This window comes from Narcine bancroftii, chromosome 9 (assembly GCF_036971445.1).
Source record: "Narcine bancroftii isolate sNarBan1 chromosome 9, sNarBan1.hap1, whole genome shotgun sequence".
Taxonomy (NCBI): Eukaryota; Metazoa; Chordata; class Chondrichthyes; order Torpediniformes; family Narcinidae; genus Narcine; species Narcine bancroftii.
The window spans coordinates 56,003,907-56,029,803 of NC_091477.1; the positions used below are offsets into that span (position 1 = coordinate 56,003,907).

The 25,897-nt window shown below is 44.6% G+C and overlaps 1 protein-coding gene across 4 annotated transcripts in view; it reads right to left on the bottom strand.

Annotated features, from left to right (window-relative positions):
- The window catches only part of shtn3 (shootin 3), a 151,125-nt gene that overhangs the window by 102,897 nt on the left and 22,331 nt on the right, over positions 1 to 25,897 (bottom strand). For all 4 annotated transcript variants that reach the window (XM_069899220.1, XM_069899219.1, XM_069899218.1 and 1 more), the window contains exon 2: positions 15,833 to 15,893. In XM_069899220.1, the coding sequence (XP_069755321.1) occupies positions 15,833 to 15,893 (61 nt within the window). The remainder of the gene's footprint in view (positions 1 to 15,832; positions 15,894 to 25,897) is intronic.

The window sequence follows — 25,897 nt, forward strand, 5'->3', positions numbered from 1 at the left end:
TTTGGATCTCCTGGAGTTTGCGCTGAAGATGCTGCATGCGCGATGGAGGCTCGTTCATTCTCTGGACAGGACGGCTTTGCAAGGTGAGCCTGGTGGGCAACTATCTTCTTTGCCAGCAGCTCCTGGATTTCCTGTTTGTTTTCGTCGAACCAGTCCTTGTTTTTCCTGGAGGAGAAGCCCAGTACCTCTTCAGTGGATTGCAGTGTGACAGTCTTCAGCTGATCCCAGAGGGTTTCAGGGGACGAGTCCGTGAGGCGGATTGCATCCTCGAGCTTTGCTTTGAGGTTTGCCTAGAAGTTTCCTCTCACTTCGTCTGACTGCAGGTTTCCAACATTGAACCTCTTCCTGGGGGATTTACTGTTCCTGGACTTTGGCTTGAAGTGAAGGTTGAGCTTGCAGCGAACCATCCGGTGGTCAGTGTGGCATTCTGCGCTGGGCATGACCCTGGTGTGGAGCACATCACGTTTGTCTCTCTCTCACACCAGGACGTAGTCCAGTAGGTGCCAGTGTTTGGATCGGGGATGCATCCAGGTAGTCTTCAGGCTGTCCCTCTGCTGAAATAAGGGTGTTTGTAATGCCCCGGTCTGGGCAGAAAGAAGGAGGCGGCGGTCCCGGTCGGGGCACAGGGAAAGCAGCGGCAGCCCTGGCCCCAGTTCGGGCAGAGGGTAGGCGGCGGCGGCCCCGATCTGGGCAAAAGCGAGGGGGAGGCGGCAGCCCTGGTCTTGGTCGAGTGAGGCAGGCAGAGGCCCCGGTCCGGGCAGAAGCGAGGAGGAGGCGGTGGCCCCGGCCTCGGTCAAGTGAGACAGGCGGAGGCCCCGGTCCGGGCAGAAGCGAGGAGGAGGCGGTGGACCCGGCATTGGCAGAGCGAAGCAGGCGGAGGCCCCGGTCTGGGCAGAAAGAAGAAGGCGGCGGCCCCAGTCCGGGCACAGGGAAAGCAGCGGTGGCCCCGGCCCCTGTCCGGGCAGAATGGTCCGACGTAGGAGGGGAGGCAGGCCACTCCAGCCCGGGTAAGAAACCTGCATAGGAGAAGGCCATTCCGATATAAAACCTACGACCCAAGGATCTCGTTGCCACGTCCCAGCTTGCTTGGCCACGGCATACGAACCATGGGTGTAAAGGGTGGGGCCAGTACTGCGCAAACTGCACTCCACCTAAAAGCTCCTTTGCGCAGGCCCGAGGACATGTCCACGCCCTCCCCCTCCACGTCCTCCCCCTCAAAAGGTGCTCACAAACTCAAGCTAGCATTCTGGAACATCAGAAGCATGCTAGACAAGGCTGACAGCCACCGACCTGAACGTCGGTCTGCCCTCATCGCACTTGAACTCCTCAGACTCGACATTAACATAGCCGCTCTCAGTGAAGTCCGCCTTGCAGATGTAGGCAGCCTCCAAGAACGCGGCGCGGGCGACACACTCTACTGGTCTGACAAGCCTATGGATGAACGACGCCTATATGGTGTAAGTTTCATGGTCAAGAACTCCATTGCCTCCAAACTCAAAAACCTCCCCACAAGCCACTCAGACCAGATCATGTTCATGCAACTCCCCCTTCAAAACAAGCGTCACATCACCCTCATCAGTGTCTATGCTCCAACCCTCCAGGCGGAACAAGCAGAAAAGGACAAGTTCTACACTGATCTGTGCAACCTCATTCAACGCACCCCTACAGCCGACAAGGTTGTCATCCTTGACGACTTCAACGCTCGCCTCGGCAAAGACTCAGAAACCTGGCCAGGAATCCTGGGCATGCATGGTGTCGGCAAGTGCAACGACAACGGGCGCCTCCTGTTGCAGCTCTGCGCAGAACAGCAGCTTGTCATTACAAACACCCTTTTTCAGCAGAGGGACAGCCTGAAGACTACCTGGATGCATCCCCGATCCAAACACTGGCACCTCCTGGACTACATCCTGGTGCGAGAAAGTGACAAACGAGATGTGCTCCACACCAGGGTCATGCCCAGCGCGGAATGCCACACTGACCACCGGCTGGTTCGCTGCAAGCTCAACCTTCACTTCAAGTCAAAGTCTAGGGACAGTAAAGCCCCCAGAAAGAGGTTCAATGTTGGAAGCCTGCAGTCAGACGAAGTGAGAGGAAACTTCCAGGCAAACCTCAAAGCAAAGCTCGACGATGCAATCCGCCTCACGGACTCGTCCCCTGAAACCCTCTGGGATCAGCTGAAGACTGCCATACTGCAATCTACTGAAGAGGTACTGGGCTTCTCCTCCAGGAAAAACAAGGACTGGTTCGACGAAAACAAACAGGAAATCCAGGAGCTGCTGGCAAAGAAGCGAGCTGCCCACCAGGCTCACCTTGCAAAGCCGTCCTGGCCAGAGAAGAAACAAGCCTTCCGTCGCGCATGCAGCCATCTTCAGCGCAAACTCCAGGAGATCCAAAATGAGTGGTGGACTAGCCTCACCAAACGAACCCAGTTCAGCGCGGACATTGGCGACTTCAGGGGTTTTTAACGAGGCTCTAAATGCTGTGTACGGCCCCTCACCCCAGGTCCAAAGCCTGCTGCGCAGCTCAGACGGAAAAGTCCTCCTCAGCGACAAGATCTCCATCCTCAACCGATGGTCAGAACACTTCCAATCTCTTTTCAGTGCCAACCGCTCAATCCAAGAATCCGCCCTGCTCCTGCTCCCTCAACAGCCCTTAAGGCTAGAGCTGGATGAGGTCCTCACCCGGGAAGAGACATATAAGGCAAATGAACAACTGAAAAGTGGCAAAGCAGCAGGTATGGATGGAATCCCCCCAGAGGTCTGGAAAGCTGGCGGCAAAACTCTGCATGCCAAACTGCATGAGTTTTTCAAGCTCTGCTGGGACCAAGGAAAACTGCCTCAGGACCTTCGTGATGCCATCATCATCACCCTGTACAAAAACAAAGGCGAGAAATCAGACTGCTCAAACTACAGGGGAATCACGCTGCTCTCCATTGCAGCCAAAATCTTCGCTAGGATTCTCCTAAATAGAATAATATCTAGTGTCGCCGAGAATGTTCTCCCAGAATCACAGTGCGGCTTTCGCGCAAACAGAGGAACTACTGACATGGTCTTTGAAAACTAGCAGATGAAATTTAATGCAGACAAGTGTGAGGTGTTGCATTTTAGAGGAACAAACCAAGAAAGGACAAAGATGGTAAATGGTATAGCATTGAGGAGTGTGGTAGAACAAAGAGATCTGGGAATACAGATTCACAATTCCCTAAAAGTGGCATCAGGGTTGTAAAGAGAGCTTTTGGCACATTGGCCTTCATAAATCAGAGTATAGAGGAATGAAATGAGAGGATGTTATGGTAAAGTTGTAGAAGACAGTGGTCAGGTCATATCTGGAGTATTGTGTGCATTTCTGGTCACCTAACTACAGGAAAGATCAGAGAAGATTTACTAGGATGTTGCCCAGACTTGAGGAACTGAGTTATAGGGAAAGGTTAAACAGGTTAGGACTTTATTCCTTGGAGCGTAGAAGAATGAGGGGAGATTTGATAGAGGTATTTAAAATTATGAGGGGATAGTCAGTAAATGTAGATAGGCTTTTTCCACTGAGGGTGGGTGAGATACAAAGCAGAGGACATGGTTTAAGAATGAAAGGGGAAAAAGTTTAGGGGAAACATGATGGGGAACTTCTTCACACAGAGAGTAGTTGGGGTGTGGAACCAGCTGCCAGCTGAAGTGGTGAATGAAGGGTCAATTTTAACATTTAAGAACAATTTGGACAGGTACATGGATTTTTGGGGAATGGAGGGCTATGGACTGGGTGCAGGACAGTGGGACAAGGCAGAAAAATAGTTTGGCACAGATTGGAATGGGCAAAGAGCCTGTTTCTTTGCTGTAATGTTCTATGGTTCTACTATCCTTTCAGTACCTGTCTCTGGCATGTCAGTGCTTCTTCCTCAGGAGTTTGCACAGGTTTGGTATGACACTAGAAACCCTGGCAAAGTTCAACAGATGAGTAACGGCTGCATCACGGCCGGTGTGGGGACACCAATACTTCTGAGTGGAAACCCCTGCAAAAGGTAATGGATGTAACCCAGTACATCACAGGCAAAACTCTCCCCACCTTCGAGAAAATCTACATGGAACATTGCCATTGAAGAGCAGCAGCAATCATCAAGGATTCACACCACCCAGCACATGCTCTGTTCTCTCTGCTGCCATCAGGAAAGAGGTATCGGAGCCACAAGACCCGCATCACCATGTTCAGGAACAGCTGCTACCCCTCCACCATCAGACTCCTCAACAACAAACTCAATCAGGGACTCATTTAAGGTCTCTTACTTGTGCACTTATTTTTCTCTAGTGCACATTTTGTTTATATTTCTTTATTTACAGTTTGTTTACATTTCTTTCTTTGTTTACATTTCTCTCTTTTAGCCTTTCTTGAGTACAGTTTTTCACATTCCCTGGCCCACAGGTAAAAGAATCTCAGGGTTGTAGGTGATGTCATGTACGTTCCCTGACAATAAATCTGAACTTTGACTTTGAGTATAAAATGTGATCCTTCCAGGTATACAAGTTCCACACAACTGATGAAGAATTATTGCTGACTTTGTTTAGTCAGCGTTAACCACGGGATGTCATCAATCACATGCTCACCAAAATCCAATCAGATTACAAATCCGAGTCCCAGAAAGGAAGAAATGGCACCAACACGAGGATAAAATATTAATTACACATCAGAATTCCTAATTTGATGCTGTCCCCAGCACAGGCTTGTGGAGGAACTGCGTCGTCGTTTCGTATCAGGTGAGCCCTTGGTCTGATTGCGCCTCCTCGCTAATACACCTGCTGAGGTGATGCAAGACAGGCCAACAAATGCTTTCTTCCAAGGTTCAATGCAGGAAGTGCATAATGGCCCGAGACATCATGCCCTCCTGAGTAGGTCTTACACAGGAAAGGTCTGCTCTTTGTTTACACCCTCATTGTATGGAGAGATTTAGAAAATGAGGCATGTCTGAGTCTGGTTCATGGAGATGGAAAAGCTCTTGGGTGGGGTGGGGAGAAGGGGTGGTGGATATGGCCTGGTAACAGGAGGAGGATTGACCAGGAAATAGTGGGAAGTTTTGAGGTATGGGTCAGCATTGAGTATTATTTTGGGTTGTGGCTCAGTGTGGGTGGGGGAGGTTCAGGAAGGGAGTTAGCATGGTGGCACATTGGTGGTCATGGCAAGAACCTCCATGTTTGCAGATTTACAAGGGAACCACGATCCTCTGCATCAGGGATGAGTGCCCTCCAATGAACCAAGACGGACAGAGATGAACACCAGGAGTTCCAACAGGTTTGCTTCCATGCTTGAAGGTTCGACAGTTAAATCCATGCACATAGAAGGACCAATTGCAATAAGTCAAACAGTTACAATTTGGACAAATTCACCAACAAATAAAACTTCTTTCACCATCCAAAACCCAGTCCGCAATTGTGACATTAATGTATTTTTGGACTTGTTGGGGTCACCAGTTGTGGCCACTGGAATCGCAGTAGATATGACAAAATAACCACACAAGGCTCTTTTAGAGTGAATCAAATGGATTTACTCTTCATCACCTGCACAACCTTATAAAAGCCCGAATCATGCACTCGACCTGTGATGTCATCATGCGCTGATAGCGTCTCATAGCCGGTCCAATGCCTTCTGCGAGTTGTAGTGCTGCCATAGCACTGCTACACCCACAACATAATGCTTCCTCCTTTCCACCTTCTGCCCTATCCTGGTTCCCATCCCCTCAGTTTAAACCCTCCCCAACAGCTCCAGCAAACCTGCCCACCAGAATAGAGGTCCAACCCCAGTACAGTATTTAAACATGAAGTTTAACCAATCTATGTGAAGTTTGGCTCAAGGGTTCTTTTAACAAATATACAAAGAACAGTTACATGGGGAATGAATGCTGATACAACTCTAACAGTGATCCAGGGAACATCTATTTACTTGCTGTCATCCTTGTTTCTGGACCAGAAAGTCACAGTTTGAAAACACAATATTGTAAACAGCAGGAGGTGGCACAAGATGGCATTGCCTTGCCTCCTTGGCTCATATCTCCATGGAAGTAACATTTCCACGCATCAATTCAAATTCGAGGTTTTCTTTCTTTTTAACAGCTTCACTGAATCTTTCCGGGTACACAAACTCACCAAAGTTACACCACCTTGTTAAGTCTTTGACTGATATGATGCAAAATCATTTTCTTTCTGCTTTTGAATGTATTTGCCAAATTTACAGCTCGCAACTGTTCCAGATAGGTGAACATTGCGGAGTTCTTCCCATCTCAGAACTACAATTGGTTGGAATGATTTCTTGCAGGGCTCTTTATTGCTGAATGAATAATACATTTTAGAGGTGATTTACATGAGTCATGCTGCTTTCATCTATTCCTAGACTGGAACGTTCAGGGCCACGTGCGTTCAGCCCCAATGTTGATCACTCAAAGTGACTCAGTTTCAAGCTCTGCGCAGACAAATCACTTTTCATGATCAATTTTGCAATTCAAATCAATTGCATAGCAAGTTTTAAAAAAAATGGATGCTTGAGTGAATTTGTCAATTGATATCTTCAAAATATGGAGAATACTTCCAATTTCTGTTGATGAATAACGCTGTCCACAAGGACAGTCTAAGCAAATCTCATTTCATTTCACTGAGCCATTTTGTCGTCAGCACAACGAAGGTGGCTCCAGGACTGGAACACAGGGTAAAAGACAAGTTAATAAAATTTAATACGCAAACGTGCTGGATAAACTCAGCAGGTCTTGCCATATGCATTGGAAGTAAAGGGTAACCAACGTTTCGGGCCTGGGCTCTTTGTCAGGTAGAAGCAAAAACTGGCAGGCACCAGAATAAAAAGGAGGGGTAGAGGAGGGAGGTAGGGATGGGGAATGAGGAGCAGAGAGGAGGGAGGGAGAAAGGGGCACAGGGAGGGACACAGGCTAACAGGTAAGGGGTCATAGCTGGTTACAGATGGGAGGGCAGAAGAATGAAAAAAGCTGAGAAGATGGGGGAGGTGGTCACTCAGGAGAGGGAAGGTGGTGGTGAGCTGTCGGAAAGGAGACAAAAGGATAGGAAAAGAAAAAAGACTCTGGGAAAGAGTTAAATGGAAATTGGAGATCAATATTAAAGCCATCTGGTTGGAACCTTCCAACCTGAAGAGTTTGTTTATTGCATTTGACCCCCCAACATTCACAGAGAACACCAAAACGTAGGGGAAGGAGGAGGCCAGTTCTGCACATCAAACCTATTTTATGTGATGGTAGCTGAAGGACCTATCTCCTCTGTGCCATACATGGCTCTCTATCCCCACACCATTCATATATGCCAACGTGCTGGAGAAACATAGCAGGTCCTGCACCATCCATAGGAAGTAACCAACACATCGGTCCTGAGCCATTTGTCAAGGTATAAGCAAAATCAGGCAGGTGTCTGAATAAAAAGTCACGTGGTCTCATCTAACACCAAACTAATTGTCACAGTTGCTTTAAGGTTTCTTTCTTTGGCTTGGATTCACGGACGAAGATTTATGGAAGGGTAAAGTCCACGTCAGCTGCAAGCTCGTTTGTGGCTGACAAGTCCGATGCGGGACAGGCAGACACGGTTGCAGCAGTTGCAAGGGAAAATTGATTGGTTGGGGTTGGGTGTTGGGTTTTTCCATACATAGTTCATTGCAACATTGCATTTATTTGTTGCCTGGAGTGTTCCATGGTTCTTTAGAACATAGAACAGTACAGGCCCTTCAGCCCTCGATGTTGTGGTGAAAAACCCCACCCTATCTCATAACCCTGTATTTTTCTTTCATCCGTGTGCCTGCACAGGAGTGTCATCAAATAAAATTCAACAGTGAGTCAAATGAAGGGATGACTCTTTGCCTTTATGGCAGGCAAAAATTGTCAAGGGTGGCCAATCTTTTAATGTTTAATTTAGACATACAGCATGGTAACAGGCCATTTCAGCCCATGAGTCCGTGCTGTCCAGTTAACCTACACCCCCAGTACATGCCTGTGGGCTGAAATAGCCCATTACCATGCTGTATGTCTAAATTAAAAGGTTGGTCACCCCCGATTATGTATGTTACATTCTTGTAGTGTTTCATGGCACTAAAGAGGAGCGTTGACAACTCTCTCCCATGGTCTAAACTTTGTAGTAAAATGTGAACCAAATGATAGTGGAATTCTGCGACTGCAAATTCAACAAGCAGTTGGGAATTGGTGCTTCTGTGATTCTTGTGGTCAGGATGACCTTCAGTACCAGCTCCATGAACAGTCTGATGCAGATATGCCTCTCCAAATTGCAGATATGCCACTCAAAATTCGGGTGAACTCAGCCCTTTCACCTGCTGCATTTTGTCAGAGGCTCTGACGGATCCTCTTGATAATGAGTGCTCTGAGGAGCCAGTCAGATGGCCTGGTATCTTTTGCTCATTTGAAAGAGATTCTGGAGGTGTTATCTTTCCCCATGACTGGGACACAGATGGCACTGGTAAGATTCTTCTCAGCTGTTAACATTATTCTTCCTTTAATAGTTTTGTATGATTTAACATTGGATTATCCTTGAAGGTCCAGTGTATTTAAAAAGACCTAAAAGCAAACCAATAATTAGTTTCCTTCATAAACAGCAAAATTAAAGAATTATACTAACAAAATATATTCATTACTTACCAAAATTTGAGAGGGGGTGTGGTGTGCATTGTGGAGATGTCCGCCAGATTGGTTGCTGGTGTTGGTCTACTAATTTCAGCTTCATTTTCTTAAAACATCTAGTCTTCTAAGCCAGTCAATGATTGAGCTCTCCTGGCTATCGCATTAAATCCATTAACACATCTTGAGTATCTGTTTCATTTCCTCCAATCGCCGAGCTCCAGGAACTTTACTGACTTTGGAATAAAGGTATTTTGACAACCATCATTGAATAGAATATATATAAAATCTATTAACGGGAAAGAATATCAGCTGCTTCACCTTTATTAATTGTGGTTTAATTAGGCACTACTGTCTCTTTTTCTTTAATTCCACCAAGCCTCTTGTTAACATGTTCGAAGTCCAACTTATTAAGGAATGTACATTCTAAAACATTGAATTCCATGGGATAGCATAACCTGCCATCAGGATTTTGTTCTAAAATAGTCTCCTATTATCATCGACGAGACAAAACTACATTGCCAGAGTTCTCCAAATATGATTCGACTGATGCAATAATTGTGCCATGTTGTCTGAAGGTCAACTAAATTAATATATTTTCAACTTGTATTTGCTATAAATTTTACATCAAACATTCTCTTTCCATTCTTAATCTTGTTATGGCAAGTTTATAAGCACAAAAATCATTACTTGTTTCTTAAAAAACATGACAGCCTTGAAGATCTCATTTGACCCTGTGTCACTCCAGTCTTTGGGGGTGGGGGGGGAAGGGTGGGGGGAAGGGGTTTGATTCCTTCTACCCTTTGTGTGAACTTGTAAATTATTGGAGTGGTTGTAGAGCTCGTCGAAAGAACCAAAGACTTGTTGATCCAAACCAAGGCTTTTATTAGCAAAAGACCGGAGCGCTTCACAGGTGGCCGACCAGTCCGGAATGATCCGACCTGGCTAGGGACACAACCCTTTAAGGCCCAGACAATAGGTGTGGCTTAGCTCTCAGCCAATCGCTGTAAGCACAGTCTAGGTACAGTAACTATATACACTATGTACATTGGTGATAGATCTGTACTATCACATTCACCCCTTCTTGGAGAATTGACCCTGGGAAAAAAAACAAAAATGAGGGAGAGAATGAAAGGAAGGGGTAGGTCAAGGACTGTAGCGGTCATGGGGTCTGACCATCCGGCGTGACCGCCGTGGTGCCAGGATTGGGGTCGCTGGAGTGGTGTCGCCAGCGGGCTCGTCGGGTGCGACTGCTCCGTCGCTCAATTCCCCAGTCGTGTTGTCGGCAGGGTGGCCCGGGTCATTGGGGTGCTGTTGGTCCTTCTGTTGCGGCACGGGGCCTGGAGAATAAGGAGTTGGGGAAGGTTGGGTTGGGGGGTTTGCTGGGTCTACCGCGTCCTGAGCTAGGTCCCGCACCGAAACAGTGTCCTCCCGCCCATCTGGGAACTCAACGTAGGCGTAATGTGGGTTCGCGTGGAGTAGAGTCACTCGGTCGACCAAGGGGTCGTTCTTTGAGTGCCGGACATGGCGTCGCAAAAGGACGGGGCCAGGGATGGTGAGCCATGCCGGTACAGTGGTTCCTGATTCGGATTTCCTCGGGAAAAGGAACATCCTTTCGTGGGGGGTGGCATTTGTTGCAGTACATAGGAGGGAGCGGATGGAGTGTAAGGCACTAGTGAGAACCTCCTGCCAGTGAGAGGTGGGGAGACCTTTAGACCGGAGAGCCAGTGTAACCGCTCTCCATATGGTGGCATTCTCCCTCTCGACCTGGCCGTTACCGCATGGGTTATAGCTCGTGGTCCTGCTTGAAGCAATACCACACTCCAGAAGGTACTGTCGCAGCTCTGCACTCATGAATGAGGACCCCCTATCACTGTGGGTGGAATTGGGGTACCCGAAGATGGTGAAAATACTGTGAAGGGCCTGTATCACTGAGGTGGCAGTGGTGTCTGGGCAGGCCACAGCGAATGGGAAGCGGGAGTACTCGTCGATGGCTGTAAGGATGTAGGTATTACGGTTGGTCGACGGTAGGGGCCCCTTAAAGTCTACGCTAAGACGCTCGAAGGGGCGGGTGGCTTTGATAACGTGGGAGTTATCCAGATGGAAGAAGTGGGGCTTGCATTCAGCACACACCGAACAGGCTCGGGTCATGGAGCGGATCTCCTCGACTGTGTAGGGTAAGTTGCGGGCCTTGACAAAGTGAGCAAACCTAGTGACCCCTGGATGACAGAGTGCCTCATGGAGTTTCCGTAGTCTGTCCATCTGTATGCTGGCGCACGTCCCCCTGGAGAGCGCGTCAGGCCGGTACAGGATGTCATAGTTAAAGGTGGAGAGTTCGATTCTCCATCTGGCGATTTTGTCGTTTTTTATCTTACCACATTGGGTGTTGCTGAACATGAAGGAGACCGCGCGTTGATCTGTCAACAGTGTAAAGCGCCTCCCAGCGAGGTAATGTCTCCAACGACGCACCACTTCAACTATGGCCTGGGCCTCCTTCTCGATCGAGGAGTGTCTACTCTCCGGACCCTGGAGGGTTCTGGAGAAGAAGGCTACAGGCTGACCGGCCTGGTTCAAGGTGGCTGCCAGGGCGAAGTCGGATGCATCGCTCTCGACTTGAAACGGGACAGACTCATCGATCGCGTGCAGCGTCGCAGCAGCGATGTCGGATTTGATTCAATCGAAAGCCGCTGTGGCTTCGGTCGAGAGGGGAAAAGAGGTGGTCTTGATAAGAGGACGCGCCTTGTCGGCGTAGTGTGGAACCCATTGGGCGTAATACGAGAAAAGGCCCAGGCAACGTTTGAGAGCTTTCTGGATATGTGGGGGGGGGGGGGGGTAAGTCCATTAGGGGACGCATGCGGTCAGGATCTGGCATGACTATCCCGTTCTCCACCACACTACCTGTCGTGTGGTCCGGAAGACACACTTGTCCAAATTGTAAGTCAGGTTCAGCCGACGGGCAGTTTGAAGAAATTTGTCTAGGTTGGCGTCGTGGCCGCAGATGGTGATATTGTCCAGATACGGGAAGGTAGCGGTTAGCCCGTTCTGGTCCACCATCTTGTCCATTTCCCGCTGGAAGACCGCGACACCATTCGTTACCCCGAATGGTACCCTGAGAAATTGATATAGCCGCCCATTTGCTTCGAAGGCCGTGAATGGTCGGTCCTCGCAGCGGATCGGGAGCTGGTGGTAGGCCGAACATGGTCAATAGTGGAGATAATGCGGTATTGGGCGATCTGGTTCACCACATCCGTGATGCGTGGCAGGGGGTACGCATCCAGGAGCGTGAAGCGGTTAATGGTCTGGCTATAGTCGACCACATCCGTAGCTTTTCCCCGTTCTTGACAACCACCACCTGGGCTCTCTGTACCATCACAGTGGGTACAACAACAGAGAGCCATCATTTGCAAAAGATTCAAAATGTGACTGTGGTAAACCATTGTCTGGGCACGCCCATTGGCTAAATGTCCCCTCCCATAGACTCCTGAATAAAGGTGACTGCTCTGCCCCTTTTCCCCCCCACTCCTCTGTTCAGGGCAGTCAACTAGCATGGAAGTGGCTCCAGTCTATAGTGAATAAAAAGCCAATCTGTTTTGCATAACTTCAATCTTTTGGAGTTACTGATGGTTCATCAATGTAAGTCTAGCTTAGCTTGAACGTAAAGACCAGCAGCCTCCAATATGAAGGAGGGAGAAGCATTGGTAGTCTATTCTTGTGTGCTCCCACCCAGAGTATCTACAATGAGGTAATATTTGCGGTAGGTGAATCGACCAATAAAGCAATTAAAACACAGCAAGAAAAAAACCTTCTCTGTGATGTTTGTATCAAAAACAAAAGAACAAAGAGCTGTGTGTAATTCAAGAAACTGTAGTCAGGACATCCATTTCTGAGTTAGAGAGATTCAGAGTTGAATTATTTAGTAGAATAACGAAATAGCAGCTTCCCCAATACATTTACTATGTTATTACAAAAGCTGATCGTCATTTATTTATGAGTGAGGTGACTGGATCTGATGTAATATAAACTCAGGTTTGAGTACCTAAATTTGATAATCCAATTAATTAGTGTCAGTCTTGATAATCCAATTATTTGTGTCAGTCTTCCTGGTCTTGTTTTCTTGGATATAATTTTTGCTTCATCCATAATCTTTCATCGCTGCCATTTCCAGGGGTAGGTTGGTTTCCAGCTATCCTCATTGTACCATCATAATAACGATCTGTCTGTTCGCTGCTTCAAGGCATTAATGCAATTGCACAGTGCACAAACAACATGGCTCATTCATCCCACTCCATTATAGCAGCAGATGTTGTTAATGATCCTCCACCAATGGATAAGGCAATGTCAATGCAGTTCCCGAGTTACAGATCTGACCTGGCCACTTTCTTAACGTCTCTAACAAGCAATCTGACAAATATAGCAATTATTACGGGGCAGGATTCTTTTTGCATTTCTTTTTCCCAACATTATGATAGAAGAAAACTTGGATAAATATTATAAACAGATAAATACATGCATTTATTCTCTCTGGTCAGAAGATTCTTTAGAAGTACTCATGGTACCACCAGGAGAAGCTGCTATAAAAGTCTCAGTTACAAAATAGTTAGGCATTCACAATGGACTTAACACAATATTTAAAGATTACTGCTTCTCCTTCAAAATGCTGTAAAGAAATTTGATTAGCAATGATCTCTATTGGAAAGCAATTATGCTTTCTGTTTACATTGAGTTAGACTTGCAGAGTCAGTCAATTACAGGAAATCGGCATTGAGGGTATTTAGGCTTATCAGTTTAATGAGATTAAATCCCTGATTTAAAAAATATGGTTTCTTGTTCATTTTTTTTAGATCAAGTTTGAGTGAATAAAACCTCAAGGTGGGGGTAAACCAGACTGTTTCTCAATAACGTCCGTTGTTATAAATCGCAATGAATAAATTTATTTCATTAAAAACAACACATACAGCCCCCCCCACCCAGCCTACTTCATTATCCATTGACATCACGAATGGCTCCTCTATATGTCAGTACAACCTCCTTTCATTTCATCTGCCGAATGTTTGCCAGTTCAGTTGGCCTTTCATCCTCCTGAAGCCCACAATCATCTCCTTTTAAAACATTTTTCAAACTACTAACACTAACAAGAAAATATTCCAGGCCCTGTATATATTCCATTAGTTTAATTATTAAACAACCAACTGAAAAACCTCACAAAGATAAGCGTATACAGAGCCGTTGTCATACCCACACTCCTGTTCGGCTCCGAATCATGGGTCATCTACCGGCACCACCTACGGCTCCTAGAACGCTTCCACCAGCGTTGTCTCCGCTCCATCCTCAACATCCATTGGAGCGCTTACACCCCTAACGTTGAAGTACTCGAGATGGCAGAGGTCGACAGCATCGAGTCCACGCTGCTGAAGATCCAGCTGCGCTGGATGGGTCACGTCTCCAGAATGGAGGACCATCGCCTTCCCAAGATCCTGTTATATGGCGAGCTCTCCACTGGCCACCGTGACAGAGGTGCACCAAAGAAAAGGTACAAGGACTGCCTAAAGAAATCTCTTGGTGCCTGCCACATTGACCACCGCCAGTGGGCTGATAACGCCTCAAACCGTGCATCTTGGCGCCTCACAGTTTGGCGGGCAGCAACCTCCTTTGAAGAAGACCGCAGAGCCCACCTCACTGACAAAAGGCAAAGGAGGAAAAACCCAACACCCAACCCCAACCAACCAATTTTCCCTTGCAACCGCTGCAATCGTGTCTGCCTGTCCCGCATCGGACTTGTCAGCCACAAACGAGCCTGCAGCTGACGTGGACTTTTTACCCCCTCCATAAATCTTCGTCCGCGAAGCCAAGCCAAAGAATTATGAGTGGTCAGGGTGATTATTAAATGAAATAAATAATTGTAATAGATGTACATAGAGCAATACCTTATGTTTTACTGTGGAAAACAGGTGTTTCTGACACAGAGAACTGGGCTCACAAGCAGTTATCAAGAATGGGATGCTGAGTAACCCTGTGACTACCTGCATTGTTTTTCATTTCATCTTTCTCACAGTGGTTCTACATCAATTCATTCACCAGTCAAATATAACAGGTAATAAGAAAAAGCCAATGTCAAAAGATGTGGGAATGAGTAAGAGCCACAGGGAGAACTAAACGGCTCATTTGTTGAAAAATATTCGAGTAAGAGTGATGGACATTTTCTTTGCCGAACATCTTACAGTACAATTCCAAAGATTTTCTGCTGTCTCTTCTTGGCCTTTCTTCACAGAGAATCCCTGGAAACTCCCAAAAAGCATCGAACTATTGGAATCATTCTAACTAAAATCAGCCACAATTCAAGTGTTATTTTAGAATAAAGGAGTGAGATGGAGTATATTTGTGTATTTAGATATCTCTGATATGAAAGAATATAAATTAACTATTTTTCCCCTCAATACTCAACAATAGATTCTAATGGGAAAATATTTTTTATTTAGTAAAAACATCCAAAGAAAATTAATGCACATCATATTACTGAAAAAGGTTTAAATTTAGAGGTCCAGCATGTTAACAGGCCCTTTGCAATTAACCTGCAAACCCTGTATGTTTTTGGAGGAGAAGGTAAAACCTCCTTACAGACAGCGAAGGATTTGAACCCTGCTCACTGCGCTGTAATAGCATTGCACTAACCGCTAAGCTAACCATGCCATCCTAATTATTATCTTAATCAAGGCATATTTTGGTGAGTTTTACCCTCTTGACACAAACATTGGCATAAGGAATTAGAATGAGCAATGGCTCTCAAGGTAGCAACAATGCAACTCGTTACCAATTAAAGAAGTCAATCCTGGCACTGTACAAACAACTGCAAACGTTTATGCCTGTATAACTAAACTGCAGGGTCTTGTTAACATAGTTAATCAAGTGTTAATCATGAAAACTCTTCTTGTCATAAAAAGGGCCTTAATTAATGTGTAGACATCACTACTGGCCTCTAAACAACATTGTCCATGGGCCGAATTTGAACAGCGTGTTGCAAAGCAATGGTAAAGCAATGTCATTGCCTGACTGATGGAAATGAACATTCCCTTGTAAATCCGTGTAGGTTAATGGGGTGTAAATTGGGCAGATTCAAAACTGAGCAAATTCTTCATACCACTGAAGAATGAGAGCACAATTTCAATCACTACAAATTAACTGAAGAATGATAGGTACAGGAAAAGAGGAGAATTGTACCTCGCTTGATCTGTTTCAGCTGCCTCTCAGCCTCATCGCGTTCTCGAGCAAGTCGCTTGCACTAAAGTGAAAAAAACAAATAAGATTGTTCTTCAGTAATCAATGAATTGGAGCCAATAAGCTTTGTCCTGCTTTATTCATGAAGGTAAAACTTGACCCTGAAGACCATTCTGAACAATAATATATATATTTTTTTAATTTATAATTTAGACATACAACACACTAACAGGCCAGTTCAGCCCACAAGTCTGTGCCACCCAATTTACACCCCATTAACCTACACCCCCAGTACATTTTGAATGGTGGAAGTACACCGGTGCCATCAGAGAAAACCCATGCAGACATGGGGAGAACATCCAAACTCCTTACAGACAGCATGGGAGTCGAATCCTGGTCCGGACCCGGTCATGGGTGATCTAAAGGCATTGTGCTAACCGCTATGCCGACCGTGCCACCACTTTGTTAGGAGTTGCAGCTGAGGGGAGCTGTTTATGTTCCATATTCTGCATTGGATGATGGGTGGAAATGGAATGCAAGTTCTAATATGCAAGATGAAAATGCATGTCTTGTTCCTATCGTCCTTGCAAAGCCAATTTTATTGCATGCATTCTCTCCTCTTCCAAAAGTCTGTGTTTGCATTCTATGGCCTCCTGCATGCTTGTGTGTGTGTAAACATAAGTATGCCAGCATACTTATATATGGGTGTGTGAGCTGTGAATATTTGCATGAGTATAGTTTGAGGTTCTCTGCATGGGCCGGCGCAGTTAGCGCAATGTTGTAACAGCGCCAGTGATCGGGTCCGGGGTTCGAATCCAATGCTGTGTGTCAGCAATTTGTATGTTTTCTCTGCGTCTGCATGGGTCTCCTCTGGGGGCTCCGATTTCCTCCCACGTAAAATAAACGTATCAGTTGTTGTAAGTTAATTGGGCAGTATGGACTAGTGGGCTGAAAGGGCCTTTTACCATGCTGCTAATCAGAATTTAAAATTTTAAAAATAAAATTTAAATGTAAAAAATTTAAATTTATTTCAATGTATTAACTTTGGCTGTGGTCTATGAGTACTGTGTGCAGATTGATTCAATTTAAGTGCGAGATGAATAATATTTGTGGATCTATTTTGCAATAAGAGGTCATTTCTTTTAAAAATCTTTTTTATTAATATTTAAAGTTTGAACAATTGAACAATGTTATAATGTTCATAATAAATAAAAGGTTAAAAAAAAACATTTTTTTTCCAAATATGAACATAATTCAAGACTCCAGAGCACATTGGTTGTAATGTATCAAAGCAGAACATCAAAAAAAAACCCAGAGCAAAGGGAAAAAAGGAAAGAAAGAAAAGATGAAATTATAAATTCTTTTCCAGAAAGTTATAAAATTAGTTTTCATAAAAAGTTTGCAATTCTCTTTCCTTCTCTTCACCTTTATAATAATGTATCAATGTTATTTGCAGTTGAACAACAGTTATCTTCAAAAAGGAAGGGAAAAAAAGAAAATCCCAAACAGATAAGGATAAAAGAACTTTATAAATCAAACCCCCCCCACCCCCCCACCCGACCACAAAGCCAGGTTAAAAGAAGATACTACGTGGGAATCAGGTGACATCATCCCAGAACCAGACAACACAGCACCAGAGCATTGAAACACCCAAATTCTTTAAATACCAGTCCATAAATGGGCCCCAGGTCTTTTGAAAGTTAACATTTGAATTGTTTTTTTTATAGACTTAAGACATAATATAATTTAACCATTTTGTGTGTGTGTGTGTGTGTGTCACGTCTGGCTAACAATGAAGTAAAAGATAAAATTTAGTTTTGACTTGGAGTCATTAAAACATCATCATCTTGAAACGATCCCAATAGAGCAATTAAAGGGCAAAATTCTCATTTGACCTTAAGAATCACCGATAAAGTTTGAAAGATATCTTTCCAAAATTTTTCTCTACCACCGCATGTTTCATCTTGGATTCATATGTGTGAGTTCTTAAAACAACACATGGATGAAGGAAAAGGTTCTTTACTTTAAAGTTGTTGAAAACAGCCCAATGAGGCTGCAAACCTCCATTACAGTTCTGCACACGATGTGTCTCCTGCTCTGTGTCAGCCCCCGGTGGCGGCCAAGTCTAATCAAACAGTAAGGCATTGCTAGTTGCTTTGGAACATTAATCACTATCATTACAGGGCAAGTCCAGAACATGTTGCATTTGTCACATAGAGGATTTATATCTGAATAAAAACTAGATAATTTAACTTTAGGCATATGTACGCTATGGACCACTTTAAATTGCAACAAACAGTGTCATTTACAAAAGGAGGTCATATTAATCAGATTACAAATAAGGTCGCAAACCTCATCCGAAAATTATAAATTCAAAACTGGTTCCCAATCATTCTTGATCTTAACTAGTGAAGCAATTCTTAAATCCAGCAAATCAATATAAACAATTGATATTGTACCTTTATGAGAAAGCTGTAAATCAAAAAGTAAATCAGCAATTCATGGAAAGTCAGGGATCTCTGAACAAAAAGTATAGCTTGTTATATCTAAAATATCAAATAAAAAGTGTTTGGTAAGTTAAATTTTTACCACCAGTTGTTCAAAGGAAGCCATTTTTTTTAAATAAAAAGGTCTTTAAAATATTTACTACCTAATCTATGCCAGTCCTGAAAAACAGCATCTAGTGAAGAAGGTTGAAAAAGATGAGGGCTGGCAAGAGAAAAACTCTAAAATCCAAAAATCTTTCTAAATTGTGCCCATATTCTCAAACTCTGCCTCATTATCAGGTTATCAGTTTATATAAAAGAAGAGGATTTTAAAAAGATCCAAGAATTCCCAAAATACAGGTGCTTTTAGTAAAATTCAATTCCATTTCTACCCATGAAGGGTAATCTGTCGAAACGTGTAACAAAAGAAGCAAATTCCGTGTGTTGGCCGCCCAGTAATAAAATCTAAAGTTAGGAAACCCCCAACCCACTATTCCTTTTATTTTGAAGATGGGCTTTATTCAAGTGAGGGTGTTTTCCTTGCCAATATATAGAAAAATATGTGTATCAAATGAATCAAAAAAGGATTTGGGGGGGAAAAATTGGTATTGATTGGAAGAAATACAAACATTTAGGTAAAATGTTCATTTTAGTAGAATTAATATGTCCAATCATGGAAATAGATAAAGGTGCCCATCTTGATAACAATAATTTAACCTGATTAAATAATACCGAAAATTTTTCCTTAAAAAAATATTTCTTACTCCTAGTAATTGCAATACCAACATAGGTAAATTGATCCTTCACAAATGGAAATAGAATACTGTATCTTGATGTAGAACCATTTAAAGGTAACAGTTCATTTTTATGCAGATTCAATGTATACCCAGAAAACTGACTAATATGAGAAAATAAAGCTAATATATGCTTGGTAATGAAATGTCTGGATTGCATAAAAATAGCAAAAGATCATCTGCATGAAAGAAAACCTGATGGTCGAAGCCATTTCTATGTATCTTTATGAAATCTTTACTTTGACGAAGAGCAATCACTAGAGGTTCTAATACCAAGTCAAAAAGCAAAGGACTTACAGGACAAGCTAGGCAAGTCCCTGCTGAAGATTGAAAGGTTTTGATTGCTGTGAATTAGTAAGAATTGAGGCAGTGGGACATAAATATAATTTTTTTTAAAATTAATAAAACATGGTCCAAAATTAAATTGGCCAATAAATAATACCATTCCACTCAATCAAAAGCCTTCTCTGCATCTAAAGAAAGAACACATTCAGGGACAGGAGTAGAATGCAAATATAAAATATTCAATAAGTGGTGTATATTAGAATAAGAATAATGATTCTTAGTAAAAATCAGTTTGATCTTCAGAAATAATTAATAGAAAATATTCTCCAATATTCTCCATTCGCACTACATGGGCATGGAGAAGAACGACATGTACACCAAGCCTTGAAGTCGAGAATGGTTTATTGCACTAGCCATTGCATTGAAATGGCCACTAACATCAAGGCCCCACATCATCAGAACATCAGCTTGGGATTGGCTAGCATTCCCACCACAGCTCCCTGTCTTCCCATCATATGGGAGGTTACCTGGGATGACAGAAGGTGTCACCCGCAGGTCCATGCGGTCGGTCTGTTCATCAGCCATTTTGCGGGCCACTATATGACTCTCCCAGAACCAGATATCAGGCTGTTGTCCGCTGACTTGGACGGTCTGCTCTTGCATCGCTGGGGAGGAGTGGAGACTGGCTGGTTACAGTCCAGTAATGCCAGTTTCAGACAGTCACTGATAAAGGTCTCCTCCTTACCACCATTGTCCCTGGTGATCTTGTAGGGTCCCTCGTAGGGTTGTTGTAGGGGTGACCAGTGTGCACCCCTTCAAACAAACACATATTGACGTCTTTAAGTCCCTGGGGATGTTATGTTTGAGTTGGCCTTGTGGCAGGACCAGGGACCTTAGTTTTTGCCACAAGTTCTCAAGGGTGGTCGTGGGGTCTTTTGGGTGTTTGTCGGAGGCCTGGAACTCCCCCAGGATGATTAAAGGTGTGCTGTAGACCATCTCCGAAACTGAGGCATTGAAGTCTTCCTTCAGCATGGTAAAAATCCCCAGCAGGACCCACATCAGTTCGTCCATACAGTTGGGACCCTTGAGCCAGGTCATCAAGGCTGCCTTCAGGTGCCTGTGAAACTGCTCCACTAATCCTTTGGTCTGAGGGTGATACGTTGTGGTTTAGTGGAGCTATGTCCCCAGGAGGTTAGCCAGTGCTGCCCAGAACCCAGAGGTAAATTGTGTCCCCCTTTTTGAGATTACATGCTCTGGGACCCGAATCTGGACAACCATGTGTTGATGAGTGCCCTGCGCAGGTTTCTTTGGTGGTATCAGCTAGCGGGACCACCTCAGGCCACCTCATGGAGCGGTCAACCCTAGCCGGGAGGTATCAGTCTCCACTATGTCGATATGTATGTGGTTGAACCTACACCACGCTGGTATTATCCAAATAGATGAATGTGAATGGGAGGTCCCTGCCCCTGTCCATCAACTGCTGAAAAGTTTCTGCCGCATTTTTCAGACTGAAGGGCATGCGGAGAAATTCAAACAAACCAAAGGGGGTTATGATGGTGGTCTTGTGGACATCCTGGGGGTGAACTGAGTTTTGGTGGTACCCCCAGATGAGGTCAACCTTGGAGAACACCCATGCCCCATGTAGGTCTTGGATGTGGGCACAGGGTATATGTCAGGTGTGATGGCCTCACTGAGGTGGTGATACTCACTACATGGCCTCCACCACCCCGCTGTTTTGGCACCATGTGGAGGGGGGAGGCCCAGGGACTCTTAGATGCCGCACAATCCCCAGCTCCTCCATTTTATTGAACTCCTCCTTTGCCAGGCTGAGCTTTTTGGGAGGGAGTTGGCATGCCTTGGTGTTGAGCAGTCAGAATGTGGCACCTTACCCCCAGCTTTGGCTCAGCCGCTGAGAACTGTGTTGCCACTATTGAGGGGAACTCTATCAGGATGCAGGTAAATTAATTGTCGGAAAATCTTATAGAGTCAAGGTGGGGGGCGGGTAGTTTGGCTTCCCCCAGAGGTAGAGTTTAAAAAGTTCTGGCGTGTACCAAGTGTCGTCTCTTGAGGTCAACAAGCAGGCAGTGGGCATGAAGGAAGTCAGTCCCCAGGAGCGGTTGCGCAACTGCCGCGAGGGTGACCTTCAAACTGGCTGTTGCCGAACCGAAGGGGGATGATGCAGGTACCAAAAGTCTGGATGGAGGAGCTGTTGTCTGGGTCCTGCTTGCCATTGCGGATGTTGAGGCCTGCGAGGAGATGAACACTTATCTCAGTGCTAGTGTCAACCAGGAAACGCCTGCCCAACAGTGAGTTCCAAACAAAGTGGAGGCGAACACGTGGGTGAACGGCCACAGCCATCAATGACAGTTGGCCAGGGCAATGGGTTTTCCCTCTTGGTTAACTCAGCCATTGCTGGTGGACAATGCAATACCAAGTGGAGTTATCTGAGTTGCAACATGATGAATCTGTGAAAACTCTGTCCAAAATGAAAGGAACTTTGATGTGACTGTCTAACAAGATTGAAAAGAAATACACAAACTTGACTACTTTAGCAAGGAACTATTGATGCATTTTCCATCGTCTTATTTAGTAGAATGTGGCTTCAGTGCTGTTAGTGATTTGCTACAAGCCAACAGAAACCAACTGGAAATTACAAAACGTGGAGATTTAAGGTTGAAACTAACAAAATTAGTCCTTTGAATCAAAAAAAATCTGCAGCCAGTGTCAAGGGCAAGGTTCCCACTGAAGTGACGATAATTGTTGAATGTGTGTTTGAGATGGTTGACATATTGAAGTAGCAGTTGAATATGAAATGTGTTCCAGTGTATTCCCAACTTTCATTGCATTGAAAAACACTTGTAGTAAATGATTTAATAAAAACTTCTTTTGAATATATAACTTTTTTCCGCTAATGGTGGTCCATACGTTTTTTTGAAAAATTAAAGTGGGGGCTAGGGCAAAAAAAGGTTGAGGACCACTGTGCTAACCCTTATATTTGATTATTATAATTTTTTTCCAGAATTAAAATGAAATGTGTATATGTTATTTCAATTTTGACTGCATTTTTCCCATATAACAGTGGTTTTCCAACTGCCCCCCCCCCCCAAACTCACATCCCACTTTAAGCAATCCCTATGCCATAAGTGCTCTGTGATTACTGAGAGGTTGCTTAAGGTGGCATGTGAGTTTGGGGGGAGAGCAGTTGGAAAACCAGAGTTTGAAAACCATTGCTGCCTTTGGAGGACTCTGTGAGAACGTCTGGGAGTGGAGAGGACTCAGCCTTACCACCAAGCTGAAGGTCTATTGTGCAGTGGTCCTTACCACCCTCCTTTATGCCACCAAGACTTGGATTGTCTACAGCAGACACGCCAAACAGCTCAACAACTTTCTCCTGAGCTGTCTCCACATCAAGTAGCAGGACAAAGCCCCCGACACGGAAATCCTGGAACGAGCTGATCCACTCTCCTGCTGAAAGCCCAAGCCAGGTGGGCTGGACATGTGGTCAGAATGCCAGACAGCCGATTGCCTAAGCAACTGCTGTATGGAGAACTGTGTCAGGGCAAGCTCTCAGTCGGGAGGGCAGAACAAATGTTACAAAGACTGCCTCAAAGCATCCTTCAAAGGCCTGGGTGTCAACATCAACATGTGGGAGATACTTGCCCTCGACCATCCAGCTTGGCACAGCAAGATCACCACAGGAGCCCATGCAGCTGAAATCAGGCACATCATTGAGGTGCAATGAAAGCGTGCTGTGTGCAAGGCCCGAGCAGCATCACCTGCCACGACAGCACCCACCCATTTGTATCTCACTTGTGGACAAGCCTTCAGGGTCCGGATTGCCCTCACCAGTCATTTCCAGACCCACAGCCACCAATCTTCCATTTGACTTTGAAGCCATGGTCATCTTCGACTACGAAGGACGAACAATGTGAGTGGGAAGGGAAGGTTTAGAATCACTGCTTTGGACTCAGTTGTTACTGAAATATTTTGCTTGTGAAAAATTGTCATTCGCCCCATTTCCTTTGGAGTTATGAAACCATGCACATAACGAGTCAATTAGGTATGATTAAAACAGTGGTTTTCAATTTTTTCTTCCCACTCACATACCACTTTAAGCAATCCCTTACTAATCACAGAGCACCAATGGCATAGGGATTACTTAAGGTGGAATCTGAGTTTAGGGGGCAGTTTGAAAACCACTGGGTTATAATAAACTAATCGTACAAGCCAACTTTCCCACGATTGAACGATAAACTTCTATATTATATCACTTGCGGTATTAATAATAATCAAAAGAGTCAAAAACTCAAAGTTAAATAGTACAACCTATTTAAATCTTAATATCAAGAATAAACAAAATAAACTAAATCAACAAATTTAAAATAAAGTCCCACATAATTATTACTGTAGATCAATTTACCCTTCAATTAACAACAGGAGAAAACTACCCCCATTCAGGCTTCCCCCCTAGAGAGGAAGAAGTCATTTCAGGGTGGAGTTGGTGAGGTTATCATGAGACAGCCACCCTCCAGCTGCTGGCTGGCATCCAGACCCAGCATTCAACGTTACAGCTTTAAACCCACTGCAGGATAGGCTTGGAAATACCAAGACTGCGCTTAACTGGGACACCAACTGAGTTCCACCAGGATTTGGCTATTAATATCCTCAAACAATGTTGCTTGTAGTACACTGCTTCCCCATTTTGAAGTAAAAGCTTTATCATCTACAGATTTTATAGATTTAACCAAGATTTCAATAGTCCTTTATTGTCAGGTAATAATACAGAAAATGTTGTACTGCATGAAATTGTCTTTTGCCCTACTGTTGAATGGTAATTTCTCTCTGGAATCAGTGATGCTGTCTTTGCTTGACTCTTGACAGTGAACGGTAGGTGTTGGCAAATCTTGAATAATTGAAGGATTTACCAGAAACATCTTCAATCTTTCAGTCATTTTCAATATTCTCAGACAAGAAATCTATATGCATCTTCCTAGAATCAATTGTCTCCACTTTTTAACCATTGGCCATGTTCTCATCCTTAGCCTGCTTCGAGATCTCGCCACACACTCAACCAGGCAAAATCTCTTCTTCCTACGACTTGTGTCATGACATTTACTAATTTGATCTGTTGCTTCATGCCTCCTTTACCAGAAATCTGATCATTCCACTTCCCCTTTGAAGCTGAGTGATAAGGAGTGTTTAAGTCCAATGAATGATACGAATTGTTTAAAATGCATGTTTCTTTTCCAGCTATCACCCTCTGACATTCAATGGCATTACCATCACTGAATCCCCAATAAGCCTGGAGATTATAGTTGACCAAAAATTGAACGAGAGTTAGCCACATGCACAAAATGTGGCTACAAGGCCACATGCCATCCTGACCTCTGTAGCCACGCGGTCTGTTGACCCATTGCCTCCAGATCCCTGAAATCTTTGGAAGTTGTCGGCACCTGAGGCCTTTCAGGAAGTCTGCTCTCCAATGCACCCACATGAATCCCACACCCAACTCCTGGTTCTATTAGCCTGCAGCCATCAAGCCCAAGCTGGAGTCCGATGTAGCAGCTGTATCTCGCTACTTGCTCCCCATGGGACCAACAGAAGCCTTTCCAGATGCAGCTTTATTAAAATCACCATCAGAATCAGAATTTATTGTCATGAACAAGTCATGAAATTCATTGTTTTGCAGCAGGATAACAAGGCAAACATTCATATAAACCACCTTTCAATAAATGTAAATAAAAATAGTGCACGAAAAGTAAGGCCGTGTTTTTGTTTCATTGATTATTCAGGAATCTGATGGCAATGGGGAAGGAGCTGTCCTTGTGCCAGTGAGTGCTCGTCTTTAGTCTCCTGTACCTTTATCCCGATGGTAGCAGAATGAAGAGGGTATAGCCTGGGTGATGGGGGTGGTCCTTTGAGAATAGAGACTGATTTCTTGAGATCCTGCCTCATGTAGGTGTCCTCAATGAAGTGAAGTCTGGTGCCCGTGACGTCGAAGGCAATTTAACAACCCACCAGAGCATTTCCTTGTCCTGAGCATTGGCACCTCCATACCAGAGAGTGATGCAACCAGCCAGGATACTCTCCATGGTACGCCTATAGAATTATTCGAGAGTTTTTGGTGAGCTACCAAATTGCCCCAAACAAGGTATAGCCACTGGCGATCCTTCTTCATGATTGCATTAACATGGAAGCTCTAGGATAGATCCTTGGAGATGTTGACACCCAGGAATTTGAAGTTCTTGACCTTCTCCACTACTGAGCCCTTGTTAAGGACTGGGTCAAGTTCTCCTGACTTCCTCCTGAAGTCCACAATCATCTCCTTGGTTTTGCTAACATTGAGTTATTAATGTGACAACACTTAATGAGCTGATCTATCTCCCTCCTGAACATTTCCTTATCAACGTCTGTGATTCTGATGACAACTGTGGTAACATCAGCAAATTTGCAAATAGCATTGGAATTGTGCCTGGCCCCACAGTCATGGGTGTATAATGAGT